Source organism: Corapipo altera, unplaced genomic scaffold (assembly GCF_003945725.1).
Source record: "Corapipo altera isolate COAL_440 unplaced genomic scaffold, ASM394572v1 79, whole genome shotgun sequence".
Classification (NCBI taxonomy): Eukaryota; Metazoa; Chordata; class Aves; order Passeriformes; family Pipridae; genus Corapipo; species Corapipo altera.
This window is the reverse complement of record NW_020884927.1, coordinates 1812357-1828782: the sequence shown is the minus strand read 5'-3', so window position 1 is coordinate 1828782 and position 16426 is coordinate 1812357. Positions and strand designations below refer to the sequence as shown.

The 16426-nt window shown below is 53.7% G+C and overlaps 1 protein-coding gene across 3 annotated transcripts; it reads left to right on the top strand.

Moving 5' to 3' along the window:
- The first annotated feature begins 46 nt into the window (after positions 1 to 46).
- On the top strand, positions 47 to 15464 carry GLUL (glutamate-ammonia ligase). 3 transcript variants are annotated; one of them, XM_027658379.1, is made up of 10 exons: positions 47 to 161; positions 656 to 779; positions 4249 to 4336; positions 4705 to 4923; positions 9869 to 10059; positions 11265 to 11426; positions 11695 to 11841; positions 12253 to 12380; positions 12559 to 12758; positions 13754 to 15464. In XM_027658379.1, exons 4-10 carry the CDS (start codon positions 4790 to 4792, stop codon positions 14070 to 14072), a joined length of 1281 nt encoding a protein of 426 aa, XP_027514180.1. In that variant the 5' UTR covers positions 47 to 161; positions 656 to 779; positions 4249 to 4336; positions 4705 to 4789; the 3' UTR covers positions 14073 to 15464. The 3 variants fall into 3 exon arrangements, with proteins under 3 accessions (XP_027514180.1, XP_027514181.1, XP_027514182.1); XM_027658380.1 differs by lacking the exons at positions 47 to 161; positions 656 to 779; positions 4249 to 4336; positions 4705 to 4923 and adding an exon at positions 7241 to 7334; XM_027658381.1 differs by lacking the exons at positions 47 to 161; positions 656 to 779; positions 4249 to 4336; positions 4705 to 4923 and adding an exon at positions 8681 to 8750.
- The last annotated feature ends 962 nt before the right edge of the window (positions 15465 to 16426 follow it).

Here is a 16426-nt window from a genome sequence, read left to right as displayed (position 1 = left end):
ACCCCAGAGCTTTCAGCATCTCCCTCTGGGTTGTACTCCAAGGCCTGTTTAGCCTGGTGAGGAAAAGACTGAGTGAGGATCTTATCAATGCCTGTATGTGCCTGAAGGAAGGATGTCAAGAAGATGGAGCCAGGCTTTTCTCAGTGGTGCTGAGCAATAGGGTGAGTAAAAATTGGAACAGAGGAAGTCCCACCTGAATGTTAGGAAAACCTTCTTTACTGTGATGGTGACTGAGCACTGGAACAGGTTGTCCAGAGAGGTTAGGGAGTCTCCCTCAATATCTCCCTCAATATCTGGAGATATTCAAGAACCATCTGGACTCAATCCTGAGTACTGTGCTCTAGGGGATCCTGTTTGAGCAGAGAGGTTGGACAAGAAGACCTCTGGTCTGTGATTTCTGTGTTTATCCGTTCTGTGATTCTTTGAAATGTCACTTTTTTAATGGCCAGCCCTGAAAACACACCTGGGCAGTCCTGAAATGAAACCCTTTCCCTCTCTCTGCTTGGACAAACTTCTTGCCTTCAAACCAGGTCCTTGGCAGCACCTTGGTGCTGTGTGTGGTTGCTGTCAGCATATCTGCTTAGGTCATGATGAAATTTCATAGGAGTCTCCACTATGCCTGCCCTGGACAGACCAAGTTGTCTTGCTTCAGCAGGTCTGGGACTGAGGCCCAACCTTGGAGACCCTCCAGTGGGAAGAGGGGAAAGAAAGAAAGAAGGAACTCCTCTTAGAACAGTAGTGACCAGTTTCCCTTCCAGGAGAAGGAATCTGCTCCCCAGGTGTGTATTTGATCCTGCTGTCTGTAATGCCATGGTGTCAGGCCTGGCAGGGCTGCCACTGCCCTCCAGGTTTTGGGCATTGTTGTGCCTGGGTCTCTGATGTGCCCTGTAGCAAAAGTCTGCTGGTCTGTGGCTCTGCACTGTCAGTGGGAGTGGGAAGGGTTCTGTTCCCGTGGAGTGTGCGGAGCAGAGTTTTTGTGGCCTCTCCTGCACTGTGGGATAGACTCTGCCAACATTACATCCCTAGAACATCCTGAGCTTTCTTGCTCTGGCCACTGACAAAACACAGTTGTGTTATGTTGAGCATCATGTCCCATTCTGTCGCTGTGGCTGCAGTCCCTGTTACTGTCACCTCCATGCACGTAAGGGTGTGCAGCATCCCTGGAATCACCTCTGTGCAGAGGAGGGTACCTGCGGAGGGCACAGGCAGCGCTGGGGCCGGACAGTGTCCCACAGTGTCCCCAGGAGCGGGGCCACCTCACGAGGTGGCGCTGTCAAATCAGGAATGTGGAGCTGTTCCCAGCAGCAACAGGGCTCTGCATCTCAGCGTCGGGCTTGTGACTCCACAGTGGCAGTTAGTACAGGGACAACTCCAAATTAATTGAGGGCTGGTGCTGGGCACCAGCCAGGGGGACAGTCCTGGGCCCCTGGCACCAGCACACTCTGTCACCCCAAGGACGGCAGCTCGTTTCTTTGTGCATGGCTGGGCTGCCCTGTGTGAGGAGGACAACTGGTGCTGTAACAAGCCAGGAGGGACATGACAGAGATTTGTGAAAGCGTGTCAGAGATCACACCTGAACTGCCCATGCACACACATGTGCCCTGGGAGGGTCACGTCCTGTCACGCTGCATTAGTTCACAGAATCCTAGAATGATTTGAGTTGGAAGGGACTGTAAAGATCATCTCGTTTCACCCACCTAGCCTGGCCTTGAACACTTCCAGGAATGGGGCAGCCACAGCTTCTCTGGGCAAACTGTTCCAGTGCCTCACAACCCTCAGAGTGAAGAATTTCTTCCTCAGATCTAATCTAACCCTGCGGTGTTTGAAGCCATTCCCCTTTGTCCTGTCACTCCATGGTTGAAACTGTTGGGTTGAGCAGCAGTGGGTGGTTGTGCTCGTCCCCGTGGTGCTCCTGGGATGCATGTCATCCTGGTGACAATGAGGAGATGTTGCCCTTTGGGTGATGCTTTCTTTTTGGGGTGTGTGGACTTGTGCTCTGCTGCAGGATGGCTTGGCAGTGGCTGTTCTGTGCCAGCTGCGGGGATGGCTCTGGGATGGGGCCAAGCACAGCCCCTTGGGATGCACACTCACCTTCCTTTGGTCACAGCCTGGGCACACTGGCTGGTCACTATGCCAAAAACCAAACTGATATGGGGAGGGAGCAGCCATGGGCCACAAAACATCTGCTTGTCCTAGTGGTGCCAGGCAGAGCTATGGGAAGGAGTAGCTCTGATCATGAATTCAAAAGGATTTGTGCTGTTAAGCCTGAGAGATAAGAGGAGGGGTTAGGGAGGAGCTGGAGTGGTGGCTGCCTTGCACATGAAAAACTCGTAAGTCCTCAGGGAAAGGTTGAAACAATTAAAAAAAAAATATTTTCCACTTGGCAACTGACCAGTTGGCCAGTGAGATCCTCAGAGGCTGGTGTAGCTCCTTGGGTGCTCATCTGGCTCTGGACTGACCTCAGTGGGACTGTGATGGCTTCTGCCAGGAAAGGACCAAGGACTGTGAGCAAAAACAGGCCAACATGGTTACAGTGGGAGGGTGCAAGACCATTTCCATAGGATTTCTCCCCAAGAGGTCTGGCAGGATGGAGCTCTGTTCAGCCTGGCTGCAGCTTCCTGGGATTTGCTCAGTGCGTGCACGGGTACATCTGCCCTGTCCATCTCCTCACAAAAGGAGCTCACGCGAGCTGTGTGGCTATTTAGAAAAAAAAAAAAACAGAAACAGGTAAAAAGAGGCTTAAAAAAAAAAATAGGTGGACACATGAGCACAGCCCAGATTTAGAAGGGGGCTTGGAGAGGAGCACAGAGTGGTCGGACTCCATACAAAGATAAGGGCAGGGTTGCAACACCAAAGACGTCAGGAGCTCTGCCCAAACCTGAATTATCCACGTCCTCTGTCCTGGTGTGGTAAGCAGCCCACCCTTGGCAGACCTAAGCCTGCCAGTGGCAGAGGTTCACGTTCCTGGGGCAGCAAAGGGGATGGGGCTGGGTTTTTTATCCTTGCCCAACATCAGCTGTCACAGCTTCCTGTGGTGGCAAAGTCCAAGGCTGCCCGACCGGGGGGGTCAGCATCACCACCCGCAGTCACTAGCCACTCACAGCCTCCCCCAGCAGCCCAGCCTGTCCCTTTTGGTGCCACAGGGAGGGTGGGGGCTGTTTCCCTGCCAGCTGTGGTGCCACCCTGAACACCTTGGCATTAGGTGATGGCCTAGAGCCCTGGTAATCTGGGAAACTCCAGCCTGAGTGCACAAACCTGCTCTTCCTCTAGCATAAGTACTATATCCCCAGAGTGAGATTTTGGAGGGAGATTTGGGATTTTTTTACCCCCTGTACAGCCCCATCCTGTTCTCATATAAATAGTTTAGGACACCTCAACGACTGCCACCAATGGGTGTGACCCTTTAAGGCCCATAGCACCTTAAAACTGGAGTTGCCCATGGTCTCAGGTCTGCCAACTCAGCTTTAAATATTAACTGCTTTCTTGAACATACTGTGATTATTTTTTTATATACATGATTTTCATTCTTGGTCTCCTGGGTGCATAAAACCTGTTTGCTCAGCAAGGACATCATTGGTATTTCCTTACATTAATTACAAGTGTTTTTGAGCCTGTTGCCATTTGTCTGTGGTTTCCTTGCTTGGGATTGAACATAAAGGCTGGGCTCTGTCCCTTACACCTGGCAGCCCCTGCAGCAAGCTCTGCCTTCACTTGCCTCTTCTCCAGCTGAAGCAAAATCACTGGTGTAACCTTATACAAGCATCTGGGGCTGCTGACTTTACCAGCCTGGGTTAAGCATGTGTTGTGGCAGGACAGGGACCTAATTCAGCCATGAGAGAGGGATATGGACAACGGCGCTTTGCTGTTACCTTTTATAATTTACAATGTCAGGCCCGGATTCACCATTTAATCCACTTAGGTAGTGCCTTGAGGATTTCTGTACTCTCACTTGTGGAGCTGCAAGGTGTATTAGGCTGAAATTAATCTGCCAGCCACAGCTAACGCAGCCCCAACCTAGCTGGGAGTGCATTTAACAGTGTGAACAGTGCTAATGAAAAAAAAAAAGAGGGGGAAAAATAAAACAACAAAAACAACTCTGCCTATGCACACTGTGACCAATTTCCAACTGCGGGGAAAGGCATGTGCTGAGCGCTCCCTGGGATATTCTCCACCCTTGTACAGAACGAACCAAGCCAAGCAATTTCTAGGTCTCAAATCCCGCCTGCCCCTGACGTTCTCATCTTCCAGCTTCCCCTGGTCGCTGTTGAGGGTGAGCACGTGCTCGCAGAAGACGCTCAGCCCCTGCACAAGGTCTGAGGAGCAGAGCCGGTGGCAGGTAGGTGCTGCCTGCCGGGATTGCTGCGGGATTGTCCTGGAGCGGGCGGCAGCAGTGCCCCTCTCCTTGAGGAAGGGGGGTGCTGGGGAATGAAGCAATGCCCTGGTTTCCTGTGAGGCGTGACAAGGTGGGCAGTGGGCACGGGGACTGGCACCCAGGTGGCTGAGAAGGGGGTGCAGAGGGAGGTCTGAGCATCCGGGGGGGTTTAAGCAAGGCTTTCCCAGGTGCTCTGTCCCCAGGAACCTACGAGCCTCACGGGCACATGGTGCAGGTGAGCTGCATGGGAGAGGGAGCTTTCTTTTTTTTGCCTTGGCATGTGCCTCTGCACATTTTATTAATCTACTTTCCCAAACTGCCCTTCTGTGCAGCCCAGGTGATCTCCTCTGCCGCTGAAATCCCTCTGGTCACCAGCCCGTGGCTACCCTTGACCCTGGCAGCATCTTCAAAGGGAGCATGGGCCTGCTGCGGAGTGTGCAATGTTTGCTCACACGCAGGGCCAGCAGCTACAGCCCCCTTGCCTTGGGGGGTTTCGTCAGCCTCCTGCAGCGCTCCGGGGGAGACCGGTCGGCCACTGCTGCTTGCACAAGGTCAGTCCCCCCAGTGCACTCGTTCCCCCCTGGTGAGCTCCCTGTCCTCAGTCAGTGACTGCTGGGCCACTCTGAGCTGGGCAACTTCTGAATTAGGAGCTTGCTCAGGTGTCAGGTTTATTTTTCCAGCCCTTGTGTTGCTAGTCGTGGGTAGAAGGGGCTGCATCTCCAGCTCCCCCAGATGTGAGCCCCTCCAGAGCCCAGGGCCCAGTGATGGTGGTGGGCACATTGTCATGGGTCCAAGCAGAGGCAGCTGTGCCTGGTGGTGGGCAGAGATGGAGGTGATGCAGCATCAGGCCACCCAGCCAACGTCTGGTCTCACTTGGATGCATTTCAGTTCTTTATGCAAGGCCTCACAGTCCAAAACACCTCCCTGGATGGGAATGTCTCAGCAGTTGGGCATGGGGAGAGGAGTGATACTGAAGATGTCTCTGCTCATTGCAGGGGGGTGGACTAGATTACCTTTAGGTCCCTTCCAATCCAAACTATTCTGCTCATCCCTCACAGCTGTGCCATTGCAGGAAGCTGGGGCATTTTGGGTGCATCAGGCTTCCTGCTGGGATCCAACCATCACAACAAAATGGGCTGTCACATCACAATTCCTGTCCCTGTGTGACATCTCCATTTAAAGAGAAAAAAAAAAGGCATTCCTTTCTATTTAAGAAATTTTTTTTAGTGCTGGTGAAAGACAAATGGGTACCTGGGCTTAGGAGTCTGGGTCTACAACCTGCTGGGGTTGAGATCCCAGGATCTGTGGGGAGGGGCCACCCATGGAAATGACCCCAAGCTGCTGGGAAAGAGTCCCAGCACTCCAGGAACAAAGCCATCAGCCACCTGCCCCAGGGCCAGAGCCACAGGGATGTTTCATGTTCTACCTTTTTAACCCTCAAATTATCACCCCCCTCTGTTTTTCCTTCCTGTGGTGTGACATTTCTGCATTTTAAGGCATTCCCAAATTTATGAGGCTGCACTTTCAGGAGGTCCCTGCAACCAGGCCTGTTTGCTAAGAGCAAATTGTTCAGGGCAGCTGGGGAGGACATGAGGATAGAGATAGAGTGGGACATGTGGACAAGGGACGGGTCACAGCAGCCCCACCAATGCACAGTAGAGAGGGAAGACATGATCCTTTACTGCTTGGCTGCTGGCTGGAGTTGGAAAACAGCAGGCATGTCTCATGCTACCTGGGAGAAACTCGTCCTGGTCCCCAAACTTATCCCACAGAGCGCAGGGTCCTGGTCCTGAGGGTTTGCACAGCTGCCTTGGAGGCAGGAGGCTACAAAGTCCAGCCTGCCTGGCCCTCCCAGCAGCCAACCAGCCGCTTTCCAACCTTGGCACTTCTCTCAGGATATAAACCACGCCGGCAGGAAGTGCTGGGGCAGGAGAATAAAGGTGTTCCCATGAATTAATAAGAGGAAGAAAGAAAAACATGTGCCAGCTGGGACTCGCCCCTGGAGCAGGACATTGTCTCTGGCTATGCCTGTGGAGCGGGGCCCTTTGAAGGCGGATTTAAATCCACTCGTGGGACGTGTCACCTGTTGGCATCGTGCCTTCCCCAGCTCCCCGAGGAGGTTTTTGTCAGCGGCAATGAGGGTCACTGGAGCACGCAGCTGGGCGAAGGCACAGCCTGAGCCGGCTTTCCCAAAAAAAACACACAGGCTGGAAGGGGAGGAGGGGAAGGAAGGCTGGCGGTAAACAAGCTGGGTGAGCCCTGCGAGGCGGCCCGGGAATGCTCCCCCCTCCCTCCCCCGCCCCGTCGGCTTCCCGGGAGAGGGCGCTGAGCCCGCGGCTGCCGCTTCTCCGCTGGCTCGTAAACATGTTGTGCAGGGCGAGCGCAGGGCCTTGGGCATGAGCCAGCCACCCAAAGCCCGCCGGGACCGGGGGCTGCATTCTCCCACCCCAGTCACCACACCCTTGCCCACCCTGGGGGTCTCTCCCGGGCCAGGGTTTGCTGCTTGGCATGGATTTATGGGATGGAGAGGAGATGTTTACTTTGCAAGCTGCCTTTGCTCCCCGCTTCCCTTCGGGGTTGTTTGGAGCTGCCCAGCCCCGAGGTTTGGGCGGCAGGGGGTGACCCCACTCTGAAGGAACTTCCCCCTGTAGACACTCGGGCTTGTTTGCAGCCAGCTCTGGCGGACAAAGTTACAGGGAAATTAGCAGGTAGCAAACATATTTCCAAGAATTTGGAAGCTATCAGAGCTCTCTGTGTCCCGATTAAAGAAACACTCTGCAAACCTAGGGAAGAGGGCTGGACACTGCTTTACGTTTCCCGTGGCTTGACAGCTCCCCATTATGGGAGCTATTTTGGGCCTCGGCAGCAGCTCCTATCTACTTCCTTTTGCTTCAGCTGAGCTGTTACATTTGGGTGACCACAGCTGAACTTGGGCAGAACATCAGATCCTGAGCTCATTTCGGTGGGTAGAACACTGCGTTTGTTTATGTATTAAAAAAATTTCTCTATGCACAGGGTGCAGGAACTGAGGTGTTGAAAGGAGGCAGTTTCTGGGGTGCTGAGTGGGAGGCAGTGGCTGTTGCAATGGTTGGTGGCTCTGTCTTGCCCAAGCAATTCCAGGAGGAGAAAAGCACCTTAATTTCACCTCTGTTCTGGACAGCCTCGGGGGATTACCACACACTGGTGGCTGCTGCGAGGTGGTGGTGAGGAATGAGCCGGGTTGTCCCCGGAGGCAGGGTGGGGATCTGGCTCTCGAGATGGGCAATAAATCAAGGCTCCATTTTAGCCAGCACTTCTACCTCCTCCCCCCTGAGGATCCGGCTCTCCCTGGCCATTCTCCTTCTGGATTGTGGATGTACTGTGCCTGTGTCTGCGGCAGGGCGGCTGGTGATGGTCAGGAGGCTCCAGCTTCTCGAGGAATAGCAATTTGGTGCCATGTCCCTGAGGCTGGCACGGGGCAGCCCAGGAGCCTGTCGCCCCGGGGCAGGCGTGTGGGTGGCGTGTGCTCGGCCTGGGACCTGCGTGTGCGTGCAGGGGGTGCACACGGGTGGCAGCTCCGTCTGCTCGTGCTGGCATTGCTCTCCTGCCCCTTGGATCCGGGCAGGGAGGTGCAGAGGGACAACAAGCGAGCTGTCAGGGTGGAAAAATACTGGGCAGTGCCTGCGGGTGCTAAGTGGGTGCTCCTGTGGTGGGCCTGGGGGACTTCTCCTCCCTCGAGTGACAGTGACCAGTCCTTGTGCTTTGGAGTGAGGGTCTGCAAATCCAGGTGCTGGAATCTGTTACCTGCTCCAGGAGGAAAAGTGGGGCATTGAGGCTGTTTTCCCTCTCCCAAACCGGGTCCACCGAGCCAGAGCCTGTGCCCAGGGCTCGGTGGCGCTCCGGTCCCTCCTTCTCTCCCCCCGTTTACCCAGGGCGGCCGGTTTCCATCCCTGCGAGTTATGCCAAGGCAGCCGCTAATGTAAACCCTGCGGAAAGCCCTGGCTCCGCTCCCGCCTGCCCAGGGACCAGGGGTTGTTTTTCTGGACGGCTAAAAGGACTTAAACCACCCCCACGCCCCCCCTCCCCCTGTATTCTGCCCCCTCTTCCCTCTGCTTTGCGCACCCACCCACCCACCGCCTCCACGGGGTGCGGGGCGACGCGGGGGTGCTCCCCCCTCTTCCCCGGGGGAGGCCGGGCCGCGGTGCCGCCGGAGGAGGAGGAGGAGGAGGAGGAAGGCGGGGTGGTGTCCCGGTCCCCCCTCCCGTGTCCCCCCCGTCCCGCCCTGCTGCCCAATCCGTGCGGCGGGGCCGGCGCTGCTCCGCCATAAAGGGGCGGCGGGCGCGGCCCCGGGAGCCGAGCGTGGGAGCCCCGCGCCCGCCCGCACCGCCGCCGAGCCCAGGTACCGGCCCGGGGGAGGGAGCGAGGGAGGGGGTCCCGCTGGCCGCCACCCGCCGCAGCCCCCCGGGGACACGAGGGCAGCGGGGGCAGCCCCGGGGCTCCCCAGCGGCCAGACGTTCCAGGGGAAAATGCCTCCTTTGGGGGAAGAGTGGGGTGAGGGGGAGGAAGTGGCAGCTCGAGTTTTCTGTTGAAAACATTCGCTTTGCAGTTTTTTGGTTTGGTTGTTTGGGGTTTTTTTTCCCCCTCCACGAGGCTCTTCAGCTGATCGCTGAAGAAACGTGGGGACATCCCTCCCTGCCAGGAGGTGCGCGCGTGGGTGATGCTTCTGGCAAGGGAATGGGGCGGTGGGAGCTCCCGCGGGGAGTGGGTCGGCTGGGGAGGGCTCAGTCCGAGCCCCCCTTCAGGGGAACAGGATGTTGGAGCGACTTCCCAAGTCACTCCACATTTCCAAACTCAGCATTTCCAAGCTCCTGAAAACACGCGTGGAGCCCGACTGCTGTGGGTCTGACATGAGTGGGCTGGCTGGCAGGCTCCAGGATGTGCTGAGCTGTGGGGATGCTGCAGCTCCCACCAACTGAGACCAGAGCCCCTAAGGCCTCCCTATCACTGCCTGGGGTGCTCAGGGCTTGTTTGTGCTGCCTGTTGCTTCTCCTCTTGTCCTGGGACCAGGTTTGGATAAGCTCAGCTAGGCTGAGAAGGCAGCTGGGGTGTCCCAGCCCTCCTCGATGAAGCAGGTTTAGTAAGAAAGCCCCAGCTAAGCTCTCCTTGTATTGGTCTTGCTCAGGAGCAGTGATGAGTGTGGAGGTGAAAAGTTCACTCAGGGCTGAGGAGCACTTTGGAAGTCTGTTGCACAGTGGATGAGACTTAGTTTATTGGCAGGAGTTTGGGTATTAATGGGACTCTTTGAAGGGATCGCTGCTCCTGGAGCAGGGCTTTCCTGGCTGCCGGCATCTGCCTGAGCTGCTGTGTGTTCTCCTGAGGAATGACATGCAACCGCTGGCGATGGCAGCCAGCCCTGTGGCCGAGCTGTCTCGTGCTCCTCCCCAGTTGAGGGGGATGAAAAATGTGGGAGCGCAGGAAGGGCTCACAGTTAGGGTTGGTTTTGATTCCTCCCTGCAGGAGCCCACTCGTCAGGACTGCAGCCATGGCCACCTCGGCGAGCTCCCACCTGAGCAAAGCCATCAAGCACATGTACATGAAGCTGCCGCAGGGGGAGAAGGTCCAAGCCATGTACATCTGGATCGACGGGACAGGGGAGCACCTGCGCTGCAAAACCCGCACACTGGACCACGAGCCCAAGAGCCTTGAAGGTGAGAGGGCAGGTGCAGGACTCGCAGCCCCTCGCCAGGTGGAGAAAGGATCCCATTTCTCTCTTTCTGTGGCAGAAGGATAGTTTTTAGGGAAGGAATTCCCCGTCACCCCCTTCTGGTTACCTCTTTGCCCAGATATACCCCAGGGGAATGTTCCCAGCTCTCCAGATGCGGAGTTTCAGTTGGATGCCTGGGGGCTGGGAGCCCGTCCTTGGTGCTGTGGATGGGGCTTTTGGCAAGGGCTGGGGGCTTTTGGCAGGGGCTCGGTGGCCCATTGACTCCCGAGTACTCATTTTGGCCGGAAGTAGTTTGGCAGAAGAAAGTGGAGGGGAAAGAATGGAGCTATCCGGTGTAATTAAGAGCTTGTGTCCCTCAGAACAAACAGTCCCAGCTTACACAATAATAGCATTAGGATTTTCCCCAGGTTGCCATGGTGCTGGCTGGAGACAGTTATGAAATGAAAATACTGTGTGTGACTGAGCAGAATTATCTTTTTTCTTTTTCTATTTTTTTTTTTCCCCTCTCCTTTACCCTTTTCCCTCTAAGGGAGTGGTTGGCACAACTCCTTTGAAATCATTGTGTTTCCCATCCTCCTGCTTTCCCCCTGGGATACAGAGGAGATAACATTGCCTGGGTGGAGTTCACTGCTTCTCCCGCTGTGCTTTGACCTGGAGGGCAGTGCACAGCCCAGAGGGGTGGGCGAGGGGCCACGCTGGCCATACTCCCCCCATGAGATTCCACCCATATGTGATTTGTTTTCCCACCTTCTTCAGGCCATGTAACATGGATAAGGGTATTCCATGGCTCCCCTCATTCCCATAGCTTGAAGATGTCTCGTGCTCTGCCATCCCCCAGCTTGCCCAGCTGAGGAGACTGGGTGCTCTGCTCATCCCTTTGGTTGTTGTGACATGGGAAATGTCCTCAGTGCTGCTCAGTTCACTCAGGCTTGGCCAGCAGCCCAGCAACTTGTTATTTCCCAGGGTGGCTGAGGAGTTGTACTCTTCTGTTTTTGCTTATTTTGTTTTTTGTTGTTTTTTTTTGCTTCCTCCATTTGGAACAGAATCAGCTGAGCTGGGATTAAACCCATTGTAGGCCTGTTCTCTATAAGCATCTTCACCTCTGTCTTACTGGAAGGCGGCAGGGAGCTCATCCTCTGGTGTCCAGGGACCCTGGGTCAGTGTGGCTTGTTCCTCTCTCCACTCCAGATCTGCCTGAGTGGAATTTCGATGGCTCCAGTACCTACCAGTCTGAAGGCTCCAACAGCGACATGTACCTGCGACCTGCTGCCATGTTTCGGGACCCGTTTCGCAAGGATCCCAATAAACTAGTTCTCTGTGAGGTCTTCAAATACAACCGCCAGTGTGCAGGTGAATGGATGTTCTCCCTTCTCCTGGTGGAGGTGGTATTTCTGGGGAGGGGAAAGGAAGACCTGTCCAAGTGCTGTCCATGCCCTTATCATCACCCATGACACAAAAATAATCTGTGCCCTGACAGTAAAGGGCAAACAAAGTGCTGGTAGTGGAGAAAGGGCTGGGATTCTTCACTGCTTCTGCTGGGACTCAAACTGTAAATGAAGTGGGAATGGGGAATGGAGGTGGAGGTGCTACTAAGCCTTGTGTTGCTTTTCCGTTCTAGACTCAAATCTCCGACACACCTGCAGGAAGATTATGGACATGGTGTCCAACCAGCACCCCTGGTTCGGCATGGAGCAAGAGTACACTCTCCTTGGGACAGACGGACATCCATTTGGCTGGCCTTCCAACGGCTTCCCTGGACCCCAAGGTAACCTTTCGGGAGTCTGTGCTGGACCAGATCAGGAGGGTTTGAACTGTAATCCCTGTGACACAGCTTCAGCTGAAAGATTGGAGGTGTTTCTAGAACCAGTGGTGGACAATAGCAGGTGGCATGTTGGCAAAAATTAACCATGAGGTTAAGATCATTACAGAAAGGCTGAGGTGGGGATTGGCCACATCCAAATTTGCTGCTTGGTTTGTTAGTCTGCAGGGGACTTAAACCTGTGGGGGACTTGCTCTCTGTCAGTGTTCTACTCTGCTAGTGCTTCCATGAAAAACAGATTTTGGGGCTTTTCCACACACCCCCAGCCTTTGGAGAGTTCTTCGCTGTGCGTGCTCGGTCTTCACTGAGTGTAAGCGGTTTCCTTGTGGAAGCTGATGTTCACCTGTACTGTTGCAGGTCCATACTACTGCGGTGTAGGGGCAGACAAAGCCTATGGCAGAGACATTGTGGAGGCCCATTACCGAGCGTGCCTTTATGCTGGCGTGAAAATTGGAGGAACCAACGCAGAAGTGATGCCAGCCCAGGTAAATCATTTCAGATACCTCACGGAACGAGGTAGTAGTACAGAAAAATCCCAGGTAGCGGGAAACTGTGGCTGCCTGCACTGAGTTGTGTAGTTGTGTCACGGATCAGGGAGTGGGAGGTGCCTCATGGTGAGATAGTCTCCCGCACCACTGAGCCTGTGACTCCTCCTCCTTGCAGTGGGAGTTCCAGGTGGGACCATGCGAAGGGATTGAGATGGGGGATCACCTCTGGATCGCACGCTTCATCCTGCACCGGGTGTGTGAAGACTTCGGTGTCGTCGTGTCCTTCGATCCCAAACCCATCCCTGGGAACTGGAACGGTGCTGGCTGTCACACCAACTTCAGCACCAAGAGCATGAGGGAAGAAGGAGGTCTCAAGTAAGTGTTCTGAGATGGGCCAGCGGCATCTGTGTACTGGGTAGCAAGATTTTGAAAAGCTTTTGCCTACACAGGAGTTGTTGTTCTGGTGTTGGATGTTAACGCTTAAGCTTTTCTTCCAGATGATTTTTTTTTTTGGTTGGTTGGTTTTTGTGTTTTGGGGGTTTTTTTAATACATATTTTGTATAATGCTATAGTCTCATCTTGATGCTGGGTGGGCAGTTCAGCCAGCAGTACAGCTCCGTCGGTGCTGACAAGCACAAGTGGCCAGGATGCAACTGTTCCTAAAAGCCTGTCTGGCTCTTCATCTGCCAATGCTGGAAACAAAGAAACTCAGCTTTTTTTTTAAATTATTATCTTTTAATAATTTATTTTTTTTATAACTGTAAGAGAAAGACCATTTGCTTCTGCCTAGGCAAGGCTGTGGAAACAGATGCCATGTTTTCTTAAAGATGAAGATCTTGGAAATGTAAACCCTGAGTTCCTGTATGGGACTGGTGTGCTGAGTGCAGTCAGGGGCCCTATGGCACTGGGTTGCAGTGGAGCTCTGTGGAGGGATTCCTCCTGGCAGCCCTGTTTTCTTGCCTTAATTTTGGTGATGCCCAGAGATAATGAGCCAACTCATGCCTGTGTGAGCTTCACAAGTAGAAACTTCAGTACTGAGCAATCCCTCCTCTGAGAGCAGGTTCTCCAGTGGCAGTGTGTCTGGGAGGTTTGGCTGTGGGTTGAACTGGTGGTGTCTCACAGACAGCACTCCCAAGGGATCCTGTGGGATTTGGCCACGAGGATCCTTTTCCAAGAAGCAGTCTGGGTCAGCAGGAGTGGAGAGAAGCCCCGTGTTGGGATGATCAGCAAAGGGGGGTTGTGGGGCATAAGGCATCATCATGAAGTCAGTGAATCTCGTGTTGCTTCGACACAACAGCCCAGAGTGGCTCAGCTCGTCCTGTCCCTCAGACACTCACTGCACATTCCCCTCTCCCTCCCTCCCTCCACAGGCACATCGAAGAGGCCATCGAGAAGCTGAGCAAGCGCCACCAGTACCACATCCGTGCCTATGACCCCAAGGGGGGGCTGGACAATGCCAGGCGCCTGACAGGTTTCCACGAGACATCCAACATCAACGAGTTCTCCGCTGGCGTGGCCAACCGCGGCGCCAGCATCCGCATCCCCAGGAAGGTGGGCCACGACAAGATGGGCTACTTTGAGGACCGCCGGCCCTCGGCCAACTGCGATCCCTACGCTGTGACAGAGGCCCTCATCCGCACGTGTCTCCTCAACGAAACCGGGGACGAGCCTTTTGAGTACAAGAACTAAGCAGACTGCGCCCACAGACACCGCCTTCCCCCCGCTCTTTCCGCACCCCTAAACTTCCCTTCTAGATGTAATCCCAAGGGTACAAGATAACATGTTCTGTGTTTCAGTAACTCTTGTTGTCTTGAGGTGGGGGAGGAGGGCAAATTTAGTTTTATCGATGTCTGTTTGTCGTTGACTCCTCAGAAGGCGAGAGGAGGAGGAGAGGATGTTAGAGAACTTTTAACCACTGTTTTTATTTTTTTGTCTAATTCATGTGTACATCTGATGGCTTCCAGGGACAGACTGCACATGCAGAAAGCCAGTAGGAAGAGTGGAGAGCTTAAAACTACAGCTGACTTCCCCGAGAGTCAGATGTGGGGTGTCAGCCCCGCTGCTGGCTCTCTGCAGACTAATGGTTCTCTAAGGTTGGTGCCCTTCTGCAGAGAAGGGAAGATGGGAGCTGTGATGGAGCCCCATGTGCTCCTGTCTGTATGGGGAGATGATGAGGAGATCATCATCCTCTGGCCACTTTGAGGTTTCTGGGAATCTTCTGGCATTGAGCTCAGCGTAGGAGCGTTGAGGAGAACTCCTGGTTCTGTCACTGGAAGTCAACTGATCTCTGGCTCATAACACAGAGTGAAGTAGTACTTTTCTATTTAAATATAAAAACAGCAAAAAAAATTATATATGAAAGTGTTTTTTTCTTAAAAGAGATGACGTTCCAATGCCTCATCCAGCTGGAGCAGGCAGAGCTCTTGCCGGATGCTGTCGGAGAGCCTCCAGGTGGGACTGAGGGTGAGCTTGGAGGGCTTGGTGGAGGAGTCTTGGATGAGATTTGTTCCAGTGTGGAGTGGAGTTTGCAGGAGGCGGCTCCCGGAGCCGGTTGCCTGCAGAAGCATCACTGTAACTCGAGTGGCCACGATGCACTAACAAGTGTGTGGCTCAGCAGGAGGAAGGTGTCCTGAACTAGGAGTTGACCGGTCAACTTCCCCACCTTCCGGACAGAGCTGTGGGTGTGTTACCTTTCCAGCAGGGCTAGCATGTCACTAAAGCAGGGCTTTTGATAAAGGAAAAAAAAAAAAAAAAGAAGTTTTAGATATTATTTTTTTTTCATAATGTTCTTAGTTTCTCAAACTGACTGGTTTTACAGAGACCGTTGATGCCACTGTTGTGTCCTGGCTCTCGGGCTGCCTGCCATCCAGCCGTGATGGGGGCTGGGAGAAAGGAGAGGCCACTTGTCCCTCCCAGTCAGCCCTGGCACCCCCAGCTCATTCTGGGGGGGTTCAAACGTTCCGGGATTTTACACTTGGGTATATTAGATGGTGCCAGTTATATTCCGTTGCATTTGGACTTCTTCCGAATAGTTCTGGTTTTTTAATAATAAAAAAAAAGAAAAAAAGAACAAAACCTTAACTCTGACTTCTGCAGCTTCTTTTTGTATGTGTGTTGCCTTTGCCATTTGAAGGGAGTTTGACTCTCATAGTGTATAGATGGGGCTTTTCATTGTTGGGGTGTTTTTTGGGGAGACATCTGTGGTCTCAAGAAAATGGGGCTTTGTCAGTGGTGATTGGTTCTCCAGCGAGTGATGGTCCAGATGTGACTTGAGTGGGGTTCCTTTGGGAAGGGAAAAGACCTGGGTTTCTGAGTGTCCATAGAGAGAGTTATGGGGTCACTACAGGTGTTTGTGCATCTCCCCAGCCTCCTCCCGTACAAGTTCTACAGGATATAGAAATCCTACAGAAAAAGTTCCAGCAAACTTCATTTTTAAAGGGGGCTTTGTGGAAGAAGATCCTGTCCCACTCTCCCTACTGAGAAAATGCTGTTCATCCACCTTTGGCATAAAACCAGTCATTTAGAAAAGTAACCAAGGTAATAGAAACGTGTCACTTTGTTTCTGTGATCTTTTATTTAGCTTGTGATGCTATTCCCCAGCTCCCTGGGAGGTACTTCCCTGCAAGGGTGGATGCTTTAACCATTCCCATCTTTCAATGTGGATTAACTACACCAGAGCATCCTGCTGAGCTGATGAGGCCATTCCTGCTATTGTGTTTTTGTGGACCAACTGTTCTTTTGCATGGGGAGCACTAAAGGCAGCACCTTCCTCACCAGAGTCCCAAAATGACCCTATCCCTGTGCCTGTGTGGGGTGGAGTGTGACCAGAACAGAAGCAAAGTGAACACCATGTCCTTTCCTCCCATCGTGACATGGCCACGAGGATTTTGGATCTGGGGTGCTGCAGCCAAAAGAAACCCATGGGATAAATCATGAGCACAGAAATGTTGAGGTTTTGTGCTGATTTGGGCAAAGGGGCCAGGCAGCTACTGTTCTTCCTGCCTTCCAAGAAAATGTTACAGAGGAAAAGCTGAATTAAGGAA

What these genes read in the sequence shown, in the direction of transcription:
- GLUL (XM_027658379.1), top strand. Translation starts at nt 4,790, where the DNA reads ATGGGCCTGCTGCGGAGTGTGCAATGTTTGCTCACACGCAGGGCCAGC. An exon ending in CGGCTTCCCTGGACCCCAAG is followed by an intron (nt 11,842 to 12,252) that starts GTAACCTTTCGG and finishes GTACTGTTGCAG; the next exon opens with GTCCATACTACTGCGGTGTA. An exon ending in CAGAAGTGATGCCAGCCCAG is followed by an intron (nt 12,381 to 12,558) that starts GTAAATCATTTC and finishes TCCTCCTTGCAG; the next exon opens with TGGGAGTTCCAGGTGGGACC.